Source organism: Theropithecus gelada, chromosome 15 (genome assembly GCF_003255815.1).
Source record: "Theropithecus gelada isolate Dixy chromosome 15, Tgel_1.0, whole genome shotgun sequence".
Taxonomy (NCBI): domain Eukaryota; kingdom Metazoa; phylum Chordata; class Mammalia; order Primates; family Cercopithecidae; genus Theropithecus; species Theropithecus gelada.
In genome coordinates, this window is record NC_037683.1 from 13,883,118 (window position 1) to 13,903,501 (window position 20,384).

Below are 20,384 nucleotides of genomic sequence, written 5' to 3' on the forward strand. Positions count from 1 at the left end.
TGTGTCGCTCAGGATGAAGTGCAGTGGCATGATCTCGGATCACTGCAACCTGTGCCTCCTGGGCTTAAGCGATTCTCCTGCCTCAGCCTCCAGAGTAGCTGGGATTACAGACACCCGCCACTATGCCCGGCTAATTTTTATATTTTTAGTAGAGATGGGATTTCACCATGGTGGCCAGGCTGGTCTTGAACTCCTGACCTCAGATGATCCACCTGCCTCGGCCACCCAATGTGCTGGGATTACAGGTATGAGCCACTGTGCTCGGCTTTTTTTTTTTTTTTTTTTTTGAGACGGAGTCTCACTCTGTCACCCAGGCTGGAGTGCAATGGTGTGGTCTCGGCCCACCTCAGGCTCCCGAGTAGCTGGGACTAGAGGTGCGTGCTACCACATTTGGCTAATTTTTAAAATTTTTAGTAGAGATGGGGTTTCACTATGTTGGCCAGGTTGGTCTCAAACTCCTTACCTTGTGACTCCCCCGGCCTCAGCCTCCCAAAGTGCTGGGATTACAGGTGTGAGTCACTGTGCCTGGCCTTTTTTTTTTTTTTTTTTTTTTTCGAGGTGGAGTCTTGCTCTGTGGCCCAGGCTGGAGTGCAGTGGCGTGATCTTGGCTCACCACAACCTCCACCTCCTGGGTTCAAGCGATTCTCCTGACTCAGGCATCAACGTAGCTGGGATTACAGGCACGTGTGCCAGGACAACAAGCTAATTTTTGTATTTTCAGTAGACACGGGGTTTCACCATGTTGGCCAGGCTGGTCTCAAACTCCTGACCTCAGGTGATATGCCTGCCACAGCCTCCCAAGGTGCTAAGATTACAGGCATGAGCCATTGCGCCTGGCCGAGCAAGGCTATATATTCTTTCAAAGCACATTTTAAAAAATCACTTAAGAAGTTTGAGACCAGCCTGGGCAACATGGTGAGACCCCATCTCTATGAAAATAAAATTTTATATTAGCCAAGCATGGTGGCACACACCTGTAGCTCCAGCTACTGGGGAGGATGAGGTAGGAGGATCACTTGAGCCCTGGAGGCCAAAGCTACTGAGATGCCATTGCACTCCAGCCTGAGTGACAGAGAGAAACCTTGTCTAAAAAAAAAAAAAAATTAAAATAACAATTTTAAACAGACAAGCCCCCGTGCCCTGCTTACTTATATCAATGCAGTGGAGATCATCATAGAATTTGTCCCCTGCCAAGCCTCCATGGATGAAGAGCTTTGTCCCTGCTGCCACCATCACATGACCATGCCGGGGAGATGGAGGATTCCCAAGTGTCTCTGGCTGTGACCAGGTCAGAGTCTCTAGAAAAGTAAATTCAATAACATCAAATGGCAAAACTATGAAACAAGAACATAAGAAATAGTCCCAAGCCTCTGTATCATGGAGCTGTCCCATGCAGGAAGCAACTTTGGGATCATTCTCTCCAACTCCCCAAGCCAATCCAGGCATCCCTCCTTTTACATCCTACAGGCTAGTGCGGTGGCTCACAGTTGTAATCCCAGCACTTTGGGAGGCCGAAAGAGGTAGATCACCAGAGGTCAGGAGTTCGAGGCCAGCCTGGCCAACATGGTAAAACACTGTCTCTACTAAAAATACAAAAAAAAAAAAAAAAAAGTTAGCTGGGTGTGGTGGCAGGTGCCTAATAATCCCAGCTTCTTGGGAGGCTAAGGCAGGAGAACTGCTTGAACCCGAGAGGTGGAGGTTGAAGTGATCACACCATTGCATTCCAGCCTGCGTGACAGAGCAAGAGTCTTGTCTTTAAAAAAAAAAAAAAAAAAAAAAAAGGCCGGGCACGGTGGCTCAAGCCTGTAATCCCAGCACTTTGGGAGGCCGAGACGGGCGGATCACGAGGTCAGGAGATTGAGACCATCCTGGCTAACCCGGTGAAACCCTATCTCTACTAAAAAATACAAAAAACTAGCCGGGCGAGGTGGCGGGCGCCTGTAGTCCCAGCTACTCGGGAGGTTGAGGCAGGAGAATGGCGGGAACCCGGGAGGCGGAGCTTGCAGCGAGCTGAGATCCGGCCTCTGCACTCCAGCCTGGGTGACAAAGTGAGACTCCGTCTCAAAAAAAAAAAAAAAGTCCTATAGAGCCTCTGCGTGCATGCTTCTAGGGCTGGAGAGCCCACTACCAAACATGCCTGCCCCTTCTACTTAGCACCCGAAGTCATTTCTTGTTATGAAATAAAAACGATCTTCTCTTAACTTCAAACTAAAACTACCACAAAGTCAAAATGAATGAGTCTGTTTCTGTGACAGGCCTTCAGAGTCATCATCTTGTTACTCATTTATTTATTTATTTAATGTATTTTTTTTTTTTTTGAGACAAAGTTTCGGTCTTGTTGCCCAGGCTGGAACGCAATGGCACGCAATGGCACGATCTCAGCTCACTGCAACCTCTGTCTCCCGGGTTCAAGCGATTCTCCTGCCTCAGCCTCCTGAGTAGCTGGGATTACAGGTGCCCGCCACCATGCCCGGTTAATTTTTTGTATTTTTTTTTAGTAGAGATGGGGTTTCACCATGTTAGCCAGGATGGTCTCGATCTCCTGACCTCGTGATCTGCCCGCCTCAACCTCCCAAAGTGCTGGGATTACAGGCGTGAGCCACCGTGCCCAGCCCTTAATTTTTAGTAGAGAAGGGGTTTCAACATATTGGCCAGCCTGGTCTCAAATTCCTGACCTCAGATGATCCACCCGCCTTGGCCTCCCAAAGTGTTGGGATTATAGGCGTGAGCCACTGCACCCATCCCAAATTTTAAAATATTTTTAGTAAAGCCAAGGTTTCGCCATGTTGGCCAGGCTAGTCTCAAACTCCTGACCACAAGAGACCCACCCCCGCCCCGTCCGGGCCTCCCAAAGTGCTGGGATTACAGGCGTAAGCCACTGCGTCCAGCCATTTTTTTTTTTTTTGAGACGGAGTTTTGCTCTTGTTGCCTAGGCTGGAGTGCAATGGCATAATCTTGGCTCTCACTGCAACCTCTGCCTCCCAGGTTCAAGCAATTCTCCTGCCTCAGCCTTTCAAGTAGCTGGGATTACAAGTGCACACCACCATGCCTGGCTAATTTTTGTATTTTTAGTAGAGATGGGGGTTGACCATGTAGCCCAAGCTGGTCTTGAACTCCTGGGCTCAAGTGATCTACCCACCTCAGCCTCCCAAAGTGCTAGGATTGTAGGTGTGAGCCACTGCACCCAGCCTTATTATTATTTTTAGAGATGGGGTCTTGCTATGTTGTCCAGGCTGGATTGTAACTCCTAGGCTTAAGTGATCCTCCCACCTCAGCCTCCCAAGTAGCTGGGACTGCAGGCACACACCACTTCACTCTGCTAGACTCTTCTGTTTTCAAGACAATATCCTTAATTGATTTGCTAGAGGGGTTGGGAAAGGGATTCCTGATGTGACAGTATAGGATAATGGTTAGAATATGGGATTTGGAGCTGAAACCAGGTTATCTCACTAAATAACTATGTGGCCTTTCACCAATTACTTATCTAAGCTCCAGTTTCTATAGCTGTAAAATAAGGATAAAGACAATACTGGCCAGGCACGGCGGCTCATGCCTGTTAAAGTGATTCTCCTGGGCCAGGCACCGTGGCTCACGCCTGTAATCCCAGCACTTTGAGAGGCTGAGGTGGGCAGATCATGAGGTCAGGAGATCGAGACCATCCTGACTAACACAGTAAAATCCCATCTCTACTAAAAATACAAAAAAAATTAGCCTGGCGTGGTGGCATGTGCCTGTAGTCCCAGCTACTCAGGAGGCTGAGGCAGGAGAATTGCTTGAAATCAGGAGGTGGAGGTTGCAGTGAGCCAAGATTGCGCCACTGCACTCCAGGCTGGGCAACAGAGCGTGACTTCGTCTCAAAAAAAAAAGACAATACCTACTTCTAAGAGCTGAGGTATGAATTAAATGAGATAATATACATAAAGCATGAAGGAAAAAAAGTACATAATACATGAGAGTTATGAATTTGATTATTATTATATTTTACTGCAGGCAACCCTTTTTATCTTCAAAGCTGAACATATATAGAATTCTGGAAAATTAATCATTTCTATGTACCAGAAAAGTCTTTTTTTTTTTTTTTTTTTTGAGACGGAGTCTCGCTCTGTCGCCCAGGCTGGAGTACAGTGGTACAATCGCGGCTCACTGCAAGCTCCACCTCCCGGGTTCATGACATTCTCCTGCCTCAGCCTCCCGAGTAGCTGGGACTACAGGCGCCCGCCACCTTGCCCGGCTAGTTTTTTTGTATTTTTAATAGAGATGGGGTTTCACCGTGTTAGCCAGGATGGTCTCGACCTCCTGACCTCGTGATCCACCCACCTCGGCCTCCCAAAGTGCTGGGATTACAGGCTTGAGCCACCGCGCCCGGCCACCAGAAAAGTCTTAAAGGAGTACTGCAAAACTTTTTTTTTTTTTGAGATGGAATGTTGCTCTGTCACCCAGGTTGGAGTGCAGTGGTGTGATCTTGGCTCACTGCAACATCTGCCTCCTGGTTCAAGCAATTCTCCTGCCTCAGCCTCCCAAGTAGCTGGGATTACAGGTGCCCGCCACCAAGCCTGGATAATTTTTTGTATTTTCAGTAGAAACAGGGTTTCACCATGTTGTCCAGGCTAGTTTTGAACTCCTGACCTCAAGTGATCCCCTTGCTTTGGCCTCCCAAAGTGGCCTCCCAAAGGATTACAGGCATGTTACCGGTACCGCGCCTGGCCTGCAAAAACTCTTTGAAACAAAGGTCTGCCAAACAATTTATCTTTGAATTACTGTTTATGGTATGCTTGCTGGCTGTTCAAGGAGCCCCCGGTGTCCTAAGGAATTTAATTTAAAATTACCTGAAATGGTTTTTGCATAAATAAATTCCTTATATAGTGTGTGTGTGTGTGTATATATATATATATTTTTTTTTTTTAGAGTCAGGGTCTCGCTCTATTGCAAAGGCCGGAGTGCCAGTGGTGCAATTATGGCTCACTCCATCCTCAAACTCTTGAGCTCAAGCGATCCTCCAGCCTCCTGAGCTGATAGGATTATAGGCATGAGTCAGCATGCCTGGCTTGTTCATTATAGTATTGTTTATAATAAAGAAGAATTGGAAATAGCCTAAGTGTCCATCAACAGGTTTAATTATTGGTACAGCCATGATGAAATATTATGCACTTTTTTTTTTTTTTTGACACGGAGCCTTGTTCTGTCGCCCAGGCTAGAATGCAGTGGCATGATCGTGGCTCACTGCAACCTCCACCTCCCAGGTTCAAGGGATTCTCCTGCCTCAGCCTCCCTGGTAGCTGGGATTACAGGTGCCCGCCACCGCATCCAGCTAATTTTTTGTATTTTTAGTAGAGACAGGGTTTCACCATGTTGCCCAGGCTGGTCTTGAACCCTGACCTCAGGTAATCCACCCACCTCTGCCTCCTGGGTTCAAGCAATTCTGCTGCCTCAGCCTCCTGAGTAGCTGGGATTATAGGCACCCGCCACCGTACCCAGCTGATTTTTGTATTTTTAGTAGAGAAAGGGTTTTACCAGCTTGGCCAGGCTGGTCTCAAACTGCTGACCTTGTGATCCACCTGCCTTGGCCTCCCAAAGTGCTGGGATTACAGGCACGAGCCACCACGCCCAACCTAAGCACTTATTAAAAATGATGGTGAAGGCCAAGTGGTGTGGCTCAATGCCTATAATCCCAGCACTTTGAGGGACCAAAGCTGAAGGATCACTTGAGGCTAGGAGTTTGAGACCAGCCTTGGCAATGCAGTGAGACCCTGACTCTAATATTTATATTTATATAATAATAATAATTTCAAAATGTTGGTGAAGACTTTCTGATTGCATGGAACAATACTTAAGTGAAACATTCAGGATGCAAATGTAACATATAGAATTATTTCTGTTCTTTTTCTTTTTTTTTTTTTTGAGACAGAGTCTCGCTCTGTCACCCAGGCTGGAGTGCAGTGGTACGATCTTGGCTCACTGCCATCTCCGCCTCCCGAGTTCAAGTGATTCTCTTGACTCAGCCTCCCGAGTAGCTGGGATTACAGGCACCCATCGCTGCACCCAGACAGTTTTTCTATTCTTAGTAGAGACAGGGTTTTGCCATGATGGCTAGGCTGGTTTCGAACTCCTGATCTCAGGTGATCCTCCCACCACGGCGTCCCAAAGTGCTGGGATTACAGGTGTGAGCCACCGTGCCCGGCCTATCTTTTTAGTTTTATTTATTTATTTATTTATTTATTTTTTGAGACAGAGTATTGCTCTGTTACCCAGGCTGAGTGCAGTGGCCCCATCTTGGCTCACTGAAACCTCCTCCTCCTGGGTTTAAGCGATTCTCCTGCCTCAGCCTCCTCAGTAACTGGGATTACAGGTGCGTGCCATCATGCCTGGATACTTTTTTATTTTTAGTAGAGACAAGGTATGTCGGCCAGGCTGTCTCGAACTCCTGACCTTAAGTGATCCACTTGCCTCAGCCTCCCAAAGCTCTGGGATTACAGGTGTGAGCCACCGCACCAGGCCTCACCATCCCTTTTTAAATGCCAATTTTGCTGTGGGAAAAAGATACCAGGTAAGAGATATAACAAAGAAGTCTAGAATGAAACAGTCAGGCTTTCTTTTTTTTTTTTTTTTGAGACGGAGTCTCACTCTGTCCCCCTGGCTGGAGCGCAGTGGCGCAATCTCAGCTCACTGCAAGCTCCGCCTCCCGGGTTCCTGTCCTGCCTCAGCCTCCCAAGTAGCTGGGACTACAGGCGCCCGCCACCGCGCCCGGCTAATTTTTTGTATTTTTAGTAGAGATGGGGTTTCACCATGGTCTCGATCTCCTGACCTTGTGATCCGCCCGCCTCGGCCTCCCAAAGTGCTAGGATTACAGGTGTGAGCCACCGCGCCCGGCAGGCTTTCCTTTTTTAACTTCTGCTTCCTATATTAGGTAATTTGTAGACTGGCATGGCCCTGACCAGCCCCAAAGTGCCCACCAGTCCATACTTGCGTCAAACACGTGCAGCTTCGTGTCCTGCACAGGCTGGGCACCTCTCTCTCCGCCCCCAAAGACATACAGCTGGTTTCCAATGGCTGCGGATGATGTGTGGAATGTTCTTGGGGATGGTGGGGGGCTGGTCACTTCTGGCGTGGTCCACATCTTGGTTTCTGGGCCAGAGAGAATGAAGGCACTTAAAATACCGAGGTTGAGGGGCTTCTGACCTTGACTCTGGGGCTGAGTGAAGTCAGTTTTCAAACTCCAATCCCAAGTGGGGACAGCATAGTTTTGGGCAGGGATCTCATACTCACAAACATCAAGGAAGAATGAAGATGATACTTAGGATTTGCCAAGACAGTCCAAAATCCCCAAGATTTAAAAGCCATAAGTACAAGAATGGGGTCAGGCTGGGTGCAGTGGCTCTTGCCTGTAATCCCAGCACTTTGGGAGGCCAGGGCAGGCGGATCACTTGAGGTCAGGAGTTCAAGACCAGCCTGGCCAACATCGGGTGAAACCCCATCTCTACTAAAATTAGCCAGGCATGGTAGTGGGGACCTGTAATCCCAGCTCCACAGGAGGTTGAGTCAGGAGAAACGCTTGAACCCAGGAGGCGGAGGTTGCAGTGAGCTGAGATTGCACCACTGCACTCCAGCCTCGGCAACAGAGCGAGACTCTGTCTCAAAAAAATAAAATAAAATAAAATCACCCTCTTTGACAGAAGTTTTCCAAATTCTCACTGTATTTTATTTCAATGGATACCACTGTTGAAAATCAAAAGGCCAGGGTTCTAGAACCGATTTCCCTTTGCCAAACCTTAACTACACCAACTACCACAATTATTGAGCATTAATTATGTGCCAGATACTGAGTTTATTTAAATCCTTGACAAATTAACAAGGTAGAAACTATTATTATCCAACGTGACAGAACACAGAGGCAGAGAGAGATTAAGTCACTTGTCCAAGGTCATAGTTAGTGCCTAGCAAAGCAGAGACCCTCATCTGTGCCCTTAACCACCACATCATACTGCTACTCCTCCAAGCAAATTGGCTTCACAATTAGCCAAATGGTCTGCCAAGTGTCTATCTCTTTCTTCTTTTTTTTTTTTTTTTTGAGACAGAGTCTCGCTCTGTTGCCCAGGCTGGAATGCAGTGGCCGGATCTCAGCTCACTGCAAGCTCCGCCTCCCGGGTTCACGCCATTCTCCTGCCTCAGCCTCCCGAGTAGCTGGGACTACAGGCGCCCGCCACCTCGCCCGGCTATTTTTTTGTATTTTTTAGAAGAAACGGGGTTTCACCATGTTAGCCAGGATGGTCTCAATCTCCTGACCTTGTGATCCGCCCGTCTCAGCCTCCCAAAGTGCTGGGATTACAGGCTTGAGCCACCGCGCCCGGCTTTCTTTTTTTTTTTGAGACGGAGTCTTACTCTGTCACCCAGGCTGGAGTGCAGTGGCGCGATCTCGGCCTACTGCAACCTCCACCTCCCAGGTTCAAGCGATTCTCCTGCCTCAGCCTCCCAAGTAGCTGGGACTACAGGCACCTGCCACCACGCCCAGCTCATTTTTTTTTTATTTATTTTTTTTTATTTTTTTATTTTTAGTAGAGACGGGGTTTCAGTATGTTGGTCAGGCTGGTCTGGAACTCCTGACCTTGTGATCTGCCCTCCTCATCCTCCCAAAGTGTTGGGATTACAGGCGTGAGCCACTATGCCCCGCCGTGTCTACTCTATTTCTGACAGTGTTCTGTACCCTGAATATTCAACAATAAACAAACTCTTCCCTTCAAAGCACTTATGTTCCATAGAGGGAGGGCAGGGAGGAGGAGGGACGACAGGAAATACATACTCAAACAAATAAATCAAATTAAAAGATAACATACTGTCTAAATGTGCTGAAGGAATTTAAATACTTGACACGTAAGAAAATTTGGTCCTAGTTCCTGAACTCTGACCAACTATTGTACAAATAGATTTTAAAAAAATTTTTATTTTTTTATCGGGCAATACTCAACAAATGCATTAGGTGGGCAACACCCCAAATATATTGTTGATAGAGGGAACTGAGCAAGAGTTGGCTGACATGTGAAGAATATCCAGGTCAAAAAATGCTTTCTTGACAGGGAGTCTCACTCATTGCTCAGGCTGTGGTACGATCTTGGCACCTTGCAACCTCTGCCTCCTGGGTTCAAGCGATCCTCCTGCCTCGCCCTCATCAGTAGCTGGGACTACAGGCATGCACCACCATGCCTGGCTAATTTTTGTATTTTTAGTAGTGACAGGGTTTCACCATGTTGGCCAGGCTGCTCTCAAACTCCTGACTTCAGGTGATCTGCGCACCTCAGCCTCCCAAAGTGCTGGGATTACAGGTGTGAGCCACCGCGCCGGCCCAAAATGCATATTTAAACTGTGAACAAGTTTTTTGCCTATCAAATTAGCAATGTTTAAAACTGATAAATTCAGTGCTGGTCAGTAATGAAAGAAACATTGTTAAACACAGTTGGAGAGAGGATAAACTGGAAAAATCTTTCTGGAGAGCAATTTGGTAGTGTGTATCAAAACCTTGAAAAGGTTCACAATATTTTACCTAGTCTTTTTATTTCTTGGCAGGAACCCTAAGAAAATAATTTGAAATACAGTCTATGACTTCTGAATGAAGATGTTCACTGCTTTGTTAATTATAATGGTAAAAACCTGAAAGGAACTACATGTTCATAAATGGAGGAATTACGGTATTATGGAGTATTTTATATATAATGGAGCATGACACAGCCATTAAAAATTATGTTGGCCAGGTGCAATGGCTCATGTCTGTAATCCCAACACTTTGGGAGGCTGAGGCAGGCAAATTGCTTGAGCCCAGACCAGCATGGGCAACATGGCAAAATCCTGTCTCTACAAAAAATACAAACAAATTAGCTAGACATGGTGTCAAGCACCTGTAGTCCCAGCTACCTGGGAGGCTGAGCTAGGAGGATCACCTGAGCCTGGGTGGTCAAGGCTGCAGTGAGCTGTGATCAAACCACTGCATCCCAGCCTAGGCAAAAGAGTGAGACCCTGCCTTGGAAAAAAAAAAAACAGTTAACAACAACAAAAAAACCCAAAACAAAACAAACAAATGATATGATATTAACAAAGCACTGTTATTAATAACAAATCCATTATTTTTGCTAAAGCCAAAAAAAATCACCTAAATATACTAAATATACTAAATATAGTATGATCTCAGGCTTGTGAAAACAGAGAAAAGACAGGAAGAAGACAGAAAGTTGGGTCAGGCACATTGGCTCACACCTGTAATTCCAGCACTTTGGGAGGCCAAGGTGGACAAATCACCTGAGATCAAGAATTCGAGACCAGCCTGGCTAACATGGAGACACCCCATCCCTACTAAAAATACAAAATTAGCCAGGCATAGTGGCGCATGCCTGTAATCCCAGCTACTTGGGAGGCTGAGGCAGGAGAATCTCCTGAACCCAGGAGGCGGAAGTTGCAGTGAGCCGAGATTGCACCATTGCACTCCAGCCTGGGCAACAAGAGTGAAACGCCGTCTCAAAAAAAAAAAAAAAAAAAAAAGACAGAAAGTTGTTAATAGCCTTAATATAATAGGATTGTGGATGACTTTTCCCACTTATTTGTATTTTTCAAGTATTTTACAATGAACATAAATAATATTTGTAAAGAGAAAAACAAAAATAACAAAAGGCAAAAAGACAAGTCCACTTCCCCACAGGTGGTTTAGCCACCTCCTGTCAGTAGTGATGTTCCCAAACTGCTTCCTCTATGATAAAACTGCCAGTGATGGAAACAGGAAGGTATGAAAAACAAAAACAAACAAACAAACAAAACGAACAAACAAAATGTCTTCTCAGTGAGAAGTGAGTTAGGAACTTTGTACTTTTGGCTAAAAGAAACATACTAGGAGGATCCCGGTCAGTGTTTCTTAACTTTGGCACTACTGTCGTTTTAGACCAGATAATTCTTCCCTGTGGTGGCTGTCTTAGGCGTGACAGGATATATACACGGAATATCTGGCCTCTACCCCTAGAAGCCAGTAGCCCGCCCTACCCCCAGTTGTGATAACCCAAAATGTTTTCAGATATGGCCAAATGTCTCCCAGGGAGGACCTTTGGAGGACGTTACTGGGGGACCACTAACCTAGGTGACTTGGGTTCTAAGCCTGGCTCAGTCACTGACTCTCTTGTGACTTTATTTTTTAAAATTTTTCTTTCCTATTTTTTTTGAGACAGAGTCTCACCCTGTTGCCCAGGCTGGAGTGCAGTGGCACGATCCCAGCTCACTGCAATCTCCGCCTCCCGGGTTCAAGTGATTCTCCTGCCTCAGCCTTCTGAGTAGCTGGGATTATAGATGCCCACCACCATGCCCAGCTCATTTTTGTATTTTTAGTAGAGATGGGGTTTCACCATATTGGCCAGGCCGATCTCAAACTCCTGACCTCAACTGATCCGCCTGCCTCGGCCTCCCAAAGTGCTGGGATTACAGGCGTGAGCTACCATGCCAGGCCTCTTGTGACTTTAGGAAAGTCACTTTCCCCTTGATAAACCTGAGTTGCCCATTTGGCATAGCTGTTCTCTGAAGTCCCTTCCACCTTTGACATTTAACAAGTTAAAAATTATACGTGTTACCAACAATTGTTTTTATTCTGTTGTTTTCAGATTATGCTAAAAGTTAAAATTCCTATTTTCTATGATGTCAGCAAAGTTAAATGGTAATCAGTATAATCCAAATGTACTGGAATTATAATTGGATATATATACACACACACACACACACACACATACACATGAACATTTATATGTACATAAATAAAATAAGCTTTGGCTACTTACCAGGATTCAGGACTTGTAGACAATTTCGATTTCCTGATTGGTTGGCACCTCCAAATACCCAGATATGGTCAGATGTGCAGGAGGGAATGAAGCTAGCATGTTCATAGCGGGGCAAGAGGCCCTTGCAGGTAACTAAGTCCCACTGGTGTTTTCCTGGAAAACATTTCACCCAGTTCCTAGATTGGGGCTGCCAACTGTTATACTGGTTGGCACACTTGGGGAGGGTTGTGAGAAGAGGGCCATAAACATAAATGAAAGCCACTGAATCACTTAAAGGGCAAGTTGTCAACCTCCAGAAAGTTCTATAATAGATACTTAGGGGGCTGTCTGCCTAGTCCATAGACCCTGTTCTATGGAAACTGTCCCCACTTTGTCAACCACAAGGGTAGATCCCAGATGATATGTTTGTACTACACTTTGACTTTGTAGCTTTAGCTGATTGGGTTGAAGGTAGCCAATGAAACCAGAATGAGCCAATCAGATCAAGTGCTTCCACTTTCTCATGATCCTGGGCTCTACTTCCTGTCCTTGAATTCTTTGAAACATGCCTGTATCGGCCAGGCGCAGTGGCTCACGCCTGTAATCCCAGCACTTTGGGAGGCCCAGGTGGATGGATCACGAGGTCAGGAGAAAAAGACCATCCTGGCCAACATGGTGAAACCTCGCCTCTACTAAAATACAAAAAAATTAGCCGAGCGTAGTGGCATGTGCCTGTAGTCCCAGCTACTTGGGAGGCTGAGGCAGGGGAATTGCTTGAACCCAGGGTTATTTTACTTGGTTAACCAAGCAGAGGTTGCAGCAAGCTGAGATTGTGCCACTGTACTCCAGTCTGGGAAGATAGCAAGACTCCAACTCAAAAAAAAGAAAGAAAGAAAGAAAGAAACACGCCTGTATCTGACTAAATAAATTCCTTCTTTTTCCTCTGGTTTAAGTGGGATTCTGTTACTTGTAAATAAATGATGGCTGGCTAAAACAAGTTCACAGAATAATAATACCTAACCTTGGCCAGGAGCGGTGGCTCATGCCTGTAATCCCAGCACTTTGGGAGACCGAGGCAGGCGGATCACGAGGTCACGAGATCAAGACCATCCTGGCTGACACGGTGAAATCCTGTCTCTACTAAAAATTAGCCGGGCACAGTGGCGGGCGCCTGTAGTCCCAGCTACTCAGGAGGCTGAGGCAGGAGAATGGCGTGAACCTGGGAGGTGGAGCTTGCAGTGAGCCGAGATCTCACTGCACTCCAGCCTGGGTGACAGAGCGAGACTCTGTCTCAAAAAACAAACAAACAAACAAACGAAAAAAGCCTAACCTTTATTATTAATAGTAGTTATTTCACTGGGTTAAGCAATTATACAAGACCTTTACAGGCATTATCTTGTTAGATCTGAAGCAAGTTATTATCCCTACTTTATAGGGCACTGAGGTCCAGATGGTTGAGATGGTGTAGCCAGGGTCACCAAGCTATTAATAGGTTGCAATAAAGACGTAACTGAACTAATTTAATGTAACTGAGGGCTAGAAGTGATTTAATTTACCTTTGAATTTTTTTTTTTTGAGATGGAGTCTTGCTCTGGAGCAAGGAGTGCACTGGCGCAATGTCAGCTCACTGCAACCTCCGCCTCCCAGGCTCAAGTGATTCTCCTGCCTCAGCCTCCCGAGTAACTGGGATTACAGGCGTGCGCCACCATGCCTGGCTAATTTTTGTATTTTTAGTAGAGATGGGGGTTTCACCATGTTGGCCAGGCTGACCTTGAACTCCTGACCTCAAGTGATCCACCCGCCTCGGCCTCCTAAAGTGCTGGGGGATTACACTTCGTCCAGCCTACCTTTGATTTTTTTAGTGAAGGGAGTAGAAATTCAAATGCCTAGGCAGGAGTAACAAAGACTGTGGCAAACTGGAGAATAAGAGCCCTCTTGATAGGTGGCAGCTCAGTTCCAAATAATTGTTGCCATGTAGACAAGCAGGCCTAATGACGTTAGATTTTCCAACATTATCAAGAGAAGCCAAACCATTTAAATGTCTATAGATTTCTACATGATTGGTTGGTAAACAATTTAAGAGTAGGCTGGGTGTGGTGGCTTATGCATGTAATCCTAGCACTTAGGGAGGCTGAGGTGGGTGGATCACTTGAGGTCAGGAGTTCAAGACCAGACTGGCCAACATGGTGAAACCCCATCTCTACTAAAAATACAAAAATCAGCGGGGCATGGTGGCGCGCACCTGTAGTCCCAGCTACTTGGGAGTATGAGGCAGGAGAATCACTTTTTTTTTTTTTTGAGACGGAGTATCGCTCTGTCACCCAGGCTGGAGTGCAGTGGCTCGATCTCAGCTCACTGCAACCTCCGCCTCCCGGGTTCATGCCATTCTCCTGTCTCAGCCTCCCGAGTAGCTGGGAATACAGATGCCCGCCACCAAGCCTGGCTAATTTTTTTTGTATTTTTAGTAGAGATGGGGTTTTACCGTGTTAGCCAGCATGGTCTCAATCTCCTGACCTCATGATCTGCCCGCCTTGGCCTCCCAAAGTGCTGGGATTACAGGCGTGAGCCACGGTGCCTGGCCCAGGAGAATCACTTTAACCCAGGAGGTGGAGGTTGCAGTGAGCCAAGATCATGCCACTGCACTCCAGCCTGGATGACAGTTTGAGACTCCATTTCAAAAAAAAAAAACAAAAAAAAAACCTTAAGATTAAAACAATATGGAAATGTTACGTGGACCTAACAAAATACGTAAGTGGGCCACCATTGTTCAACTTCTGCCCTTGTGTAGAGCAAAGAATAATGGTTTCTTTATTTTATTTTATTTTATTTTATTTTATTTTATTTTATTTTATTTTATTTTATGTTTTTGAGACAGAGTCTTGCTCTGTCACCAGACTGTAGTGCAGTGGCGTAATCTTGGCTCACTGCAACCTCTGCCTCCCAGATGCAAGCGATTCTCCTGCCTCAGCTAGGACTACGGGCACATGCCATCACGCCCAGCTAATTTTTTTTGTATTTTTAGTAGAGACAAGGTTTCACCATGTTGGCCAGGATGGTCTCCATCTCCTCACCTCATGATCTGCCTGCCTCAGGATCCCAAAGTGCTGGGATTACAGGCATGAGCCACTGCGCCCAGCTAATAATCGTTTCTTATTAGCAGGTTCATTCATTCATTCATTCATTCATTCATTCATTCATTCAAACACTTACAGAGCACCCACTCTGTTCTAAGCCCTGTGGTAGTGTCTGGGATACAATGATGAGGAAAACATGCTACCTGTTTCTAAGGAGCATATGTTCTTGTGGGGCAGATGGACAGGAAACAATCACATGTGATAGGGCTGTGAAGGCAGATAGGATAGAAGAGCACATGAGACTATGGACATACGGAGTCATGTAGTGCCTGAACGAGTCCAGAGGTAACGGGAAAGGTTCCTGGCAGAAGAGACATGTAATCTGAAATCTGAAAGATATAGAGTAGCCAGATGATAAGAAAAGGGAAAAACATTCCTAGCAGAGGGATCTGTGTGTGCAAAGGCATGGAGGCCAGAGAGCTCAAGCCGTGTTCAAAGAACTGAAGGACATCCAGTGCAGCAAATGTGGGTTGGAGAGAGCCAAGAAATGAGGTTGGGGCCGGGCGCGGTGGCTTACGCCTGTAATCCCAGCACTTTGGGGGGCCGACGCAGGCAGATTACTTGAGGTCAGAAGTTCGAGACCAGCCTGGCCAACATGGTGAAACCCCATCTCTACTAAAAATACAAAAATCAGCCAGGCTGGTGGCACGCACCTGTAATCGCAGCTTAGTGGGAGGCTAAGGCAGGAGAATTGCTTGAACCCGCGAGGCAGAGGTTGCTGTGAGCCAAGATTACGCCTCTGCACTCCAGTCCGGGTGACAGAGTGACACGCTGCCGCAAAAAAAAAAAAAAAAAAAAAAAAGGCCAGTGCGGTGGCTCACGCCCATAATACCAGCACTTTGTGAGGCTGAGGTGGGAGGATCACAAGGTCAGGATTTGAGGACCAGCCTGATTAACATGGTGAAACCCCGTCTCTACTAAAAATACAAAAATTAGCCGGGTGTGGTGGCACGCACCTGTAATCCCAGCTATTCAGGAGGCTGAGGCAGGAAAATTGCTTGAAACCAGGGGGCAGAGGTTGCAGTGAGCCAAGTTCACGGTACCACTGCACTCCAGCCTGGGCCACAGAGCAAGACTAGATCTAAAAAAAAAAAAAAAAAAAAAGGTGGGGTTGAGAAAGGTCTGAAATACAGAGTGACCTGGTCAGATTTGTATTTTAGATGATATTCGCTGGCTAGGTACAGAAAATATACTGTATAGTGGGTAAACTTGGAAGCAGGGAGACGGGTGAGGAGGCTATTGTAAGTCTAGTTGAGAGACAACAGTGGCTTGGACTACAGTAGCAGTAGTGGAAACGGACAGACATGGATAAAGATGAGAGATATGTGGGTTGGAGAGAGCCAAGAAATGAGGTTGGGGCCAGGCGCGGTGGCTCATGCCTGTAATCCCAGCATTTTGGGAGGCCGAGGAGGGCGAATCACGAGGTCTGGAGTTCGAGACCAGCTTGGCCAACATGGTGAAACCCAGTCCCTACTAAAAATACAAAAGATTAGCTGGGAGTAGTGGTGGGCGCCTGTAATCCCAGCTACCCAGGAGGCTGAGGCAGGAGAATTGCTTGAACCCGGAAGGCTCAGGTTGCAGTGAGCTGAGATCGCGCCACTGCATGGCTCCAGCCTTGGCGACAGAGTGAGACTCCGTCTCAAAAAAAAAAAAAAAAAAAAAAAAAATTAGCTGGGCATGGTGGCGCATGCCTGTAATCCCAGCTACTCAGGAGGCTGAGGCAGGAGAATTGCTTGAACCTGGGAGGTGGAGGTTGCAGTGAGCGAAGATCGTGCCACTGCACTCCAGCCTGGGCAATAAAAGCGAAACTCCATCTCAAAAAAAACAAAGATAAGAGATAAGTAGGGCTTGGTGATATATTGGATATGTGGATAGAATGAGTGGTGGTAGTCATCGATGTATCCTATGGAAATATTTGATGAATAAATGGCTGGACAACCAAGGCCAGATGAATAAATGGCTGGACAACGAAGGCTCCATAAGGGTTCTCTCCTCCCAAACAGATGACTGTGTGCCAGGAGCCTGCTAAGAAACCTTAGGGATCTGTCAGTGATGTTCATTTTTTCTTCTTTCTTTTTTTTTTTTTTTGAGACTGAGTCTCGCTCTGTCGCCCAGGCTGGAGTGCAGTAGCACAATCTTGGCTCGGTGTAACTTCTGTCTCCACGGTTCAAGTAATTCTCCTGTCTCAGCCTCCTGAGTAGCTGGGACTACAGGTGCCCACCACCACACCCGGCTAATTTTTTTTGTATTTTTAGTAGAGACGGGGTTTCATCATATTGGTCAGGCTGGTCTCAAACTCTAACCTCAGGCAATCCGCCCGCCTTGGCCTTCCACAGTGCTGGAACTAGAGGCATGAGCCACTGGACCTAGCCCTGGCCATTTTTTCTTATTAGGAAAACCCTGCTGGTGTTTTTAGGAATGCCCTGCTAATGGCTAGCAGCACACAGCCCTGTTCTCTGGCCAGAGGGCACGTACTCCGCAGCTCTGGTCTTACCCAGATCCATGGCGTGCACATCTGAGAAGCTCCTGTTTGGATTTGCTCCGCCAACGATGAAGACCTTCCCTCTCTTGGCATTACCAACTGGGGGTAAATACGAACAGCTGTGGCCAACTCGAGCACAGGGGCTGTCACCAGGGAGAGTCAAGGTGTACCTGCCAAAGGAAGGATGTATTCAGGAGGCCTGAGCACAGAATAAACGCAGTAGTGTGTTCTTTCCATTCCTCATGAAATATTCACCAGAATGAAGGGTCTTTTTTTTTTTTCTTTTTGAGACGGAGTCTTGCTCTGTCGCCCAGGCTGGAATGCAGTGGCCGGATCTCAGCTCACTGCAAGCTCTGCCTCCCGGGTTTACGCCATTCTCCTGCCTCAGCCTCCCGAGCAGCTGGGACTACAGGCGCCCGCCACCTCGCCCGGCTAGTTTTTTGTATTTTTTAGTGGAGACGGGGTTTTACCATGTTAGCCAGGATGGTCTCGATCTCCTGACCTTGTGATCCGCCCATCTCAGCCTCCCAAAGTGCTGGGATTACAGGCTTGAGCCGCCGCGCCCGGCCCCAGAATGAAGGGTCTTATGCAGACACTTCAAATTGTACCCAACAAAGCAGCACTTCTCCAATTAATAATAGTACCTCCCCTTTGCACATAGTCTTTGACTTTTCCATTTTGTCACTGTCTTCATCTCACAGTAATCTGGTAGGAATGCACTGGGCTATATTTTTCCCCATTTGGTAGATAGGGAAACTGATCTCCAGAAATGTTCAGTGATGTGTCTTGGCACAGGATGGTGGCTGTGAACATGGTGTGTGAATTCAGACAGATCTGGTTCAAATTCCAGCTCAGGTACTTCCTCGATGTGTGACCTTTTGGAAGTCACTTAACCTTTCTGAACTTTAGTTTACTCATTTGTGAAATGAGGACAGCAATAGTTCTTACTGCAAAAGATCATTATGAAGACTAAGACAAGACGTCAAAACAGGGCAGTGAAGGACTCAATAAATGGTGGCGAGAGCTTTATGTGCCACCACATGGGAACCAACAGCCCCGGGGCTCTTGCCACAAGCCAATGATTCCTCCCCATCAAAAAAATTATCCAGAATTTACTGATTTCAGAGCTTTTCCAGATTACTCATAAAGCTCAATCTGATGGAAGCCAAAGCTAGCACTCTGAAAAATCACATAGAGGATTTGGTCATTCCATTCTCTCTCTCTCTCTTTTTTCTTTTTTTTGAGATGGAGTCTCACTCTGTTGCCCAGGCTAGAGTGCAGTAGTGCAATCTTGGCTCACCATAACCTCCGCTTCCTGGCTTCAAGCGATTCTCCTGTCTCAGCCTCCTGAGCAGCTGGGACTACAGGTACACACCACCATGCCTGGCTAATTTTTGTATTTTTAGTAGAGACGGGGTTTCACTATGTTGGCCAGGCTGGTCTCGAACTCCTGATCTTGTGATCCACCTGCCTCAGCCTCCCAAAGTGCTGAGATTACAGGCGTGAGCCACTGTGCCCAGCCAGAGTCTCTCTCTATTTTATTAAATAGAGACAGGGGTCTCGCTATGTTGTCCAGGTTGGTCTTGAACTCCCAGCCTCACGCAATCCTTCTGCCCTGGTCTCCCTAAGTCCTAAGATTATAGGGATGTGCCCACTGCACTCGGCCCATTCCACTCTCCACAGTGACTCTGAATGCTGACTGAGAAAACACACTTCAAGCTTCCTGATTGGAAAACAAATTTCTGTAGCTGTTTTTCAGGCCCTGTCTTATTTGACCTCTCTGGTGTTTGGGACTCCCTTCTTCTTGTGCCTTTCTCCCAGCCTGGCTTTCCCACATCCCTTCCTTTGGTTCTGCACTCACCTTTCTGGCTGTCCTTTCTGCTTCTTTCTCCTACTCCTTCCCTACCAGCCACCTCCTGACTCTCAGTCAACCTTGAGTTCTGTTTTCCTCAGTTTACATTTGCTTACCTGATTAATGTTATCTGTAGTGATAACTTCAATTACCACTCATCTATATATTCATCAGTGGTGGCCAAATCTGTTTCCCATTCAGATCTCTATTCTGATGTCACTTAATCTACACAAAACCCCTTTGAGGGCCGGGCGCAGTGGCTCACACCTGTAATCCCAGCACATTGGGAGGCCGAGGCAGGCGGATCATGAGGTCAAGAGATCGAGACCATCCTGGCCAACATGATGAAACCCCGTCTCTACTAAAAATACAAAAATTACCTGGGTGTGGTGGTGTGCGCCTGCAGTCCTGGCTACTCGGGAGGCTGAGGCAGGATCGCTTGAACCAGGGAGGTGGAAGTTGCAGTGAGCCGAGATCGTGCCACTGCACTCCAACCTGGCGATAGAGCGAGCCTCTGTCTCAAAAACAAAAACACAAACACTCTTTGAAGATAACAGCTGTTACCATCATCTGAGTTTTACAACGGAGGAACTGAGGCTTAGGAAGGTTGAGTAATTTATCCCAAAAGCACACAGCCATCCAGAGATGGTGGATATTACAAAAAAAAGTCCCTGCCTTGATAGCCCTTACAGACTAGGTGGGAAAAGAAACATTAAACAGTTTCACAACTATCTGTTTCACTTCAATTGTGGTAGAAAGGAGTACAGAATATATAGCATGAGGACATGCATGTCTTAGGAGGGTCTCACCCTGTAAGGAGCCAGGGAGATAGGGTGATCAGAGAAGGCTGGCCGGGCGCGGTGGCTCACGCCTGTAATCCCAGCACTTTGGGAGGCCGAGGCGGGCGGATCACAAGGTCAGGAGATCGAGACCACAGTGAAACCCCGTCTCTACTAAAAACACACACAAAAAAAAATTAGCCGGGCGCGGTGGTGGGCGCCTGTAGTCCCAGCTACTCAGGAGGCTGAGGCAGGAGAATGGCGTGAACCCGGGAGGCGGAGCTTGCAGTGAGCCGAGATTGCGCCACTGCACTCCAGCCTGGGCGACAGCACGAGACTCCGTCTCAAAAAAAAAAAAAAAAA

The 20,384-nt window shown here is 46.9% G+C and overlaps 1 protein-coding gene across 3 annotated transcripts in view; it reads right to left on the reverse strand.

The window, feature by feature from the left end:
• RABEPK (Rab9 effector protein with kelch motifs) overlaps nucleotides 1-20,384 on the reverse strand; it is a 31,436-nt gene that overhangs the window by 5,270 nt on the left and 5,782 nt on the right. For 2 of the 3 annotated variants that reach the window (XM_025360573.1, XM_025360574.1), the window contains 4 exons: nucleotides 17,403-17,560; nucleotides 11,796-11,948; nucleotides 6,961-7,122; nucleotides 1,149-1,298 (listed from right to left, as the gene is read on the reverse strand). In XM_025360573.1, coding sequence (XP_025216358.1) covers nucleotides 1,149-1,298; nucleotides 6,961-7,122; nucleotides 11,796-11,948; nucleotides 17,403-17,560 — 623 coding nt within the window. The remainder of the gene's footprint in view (nucleotides 1-1,148; nucleotides 1,299-6,960; nucleotides 7,123-11,795; nucleotides 11,949-17,402; nucleotides 17,561-20,384) is intronic. The other variant, XM_025360575.1, reaches the window with a different exon arrangement.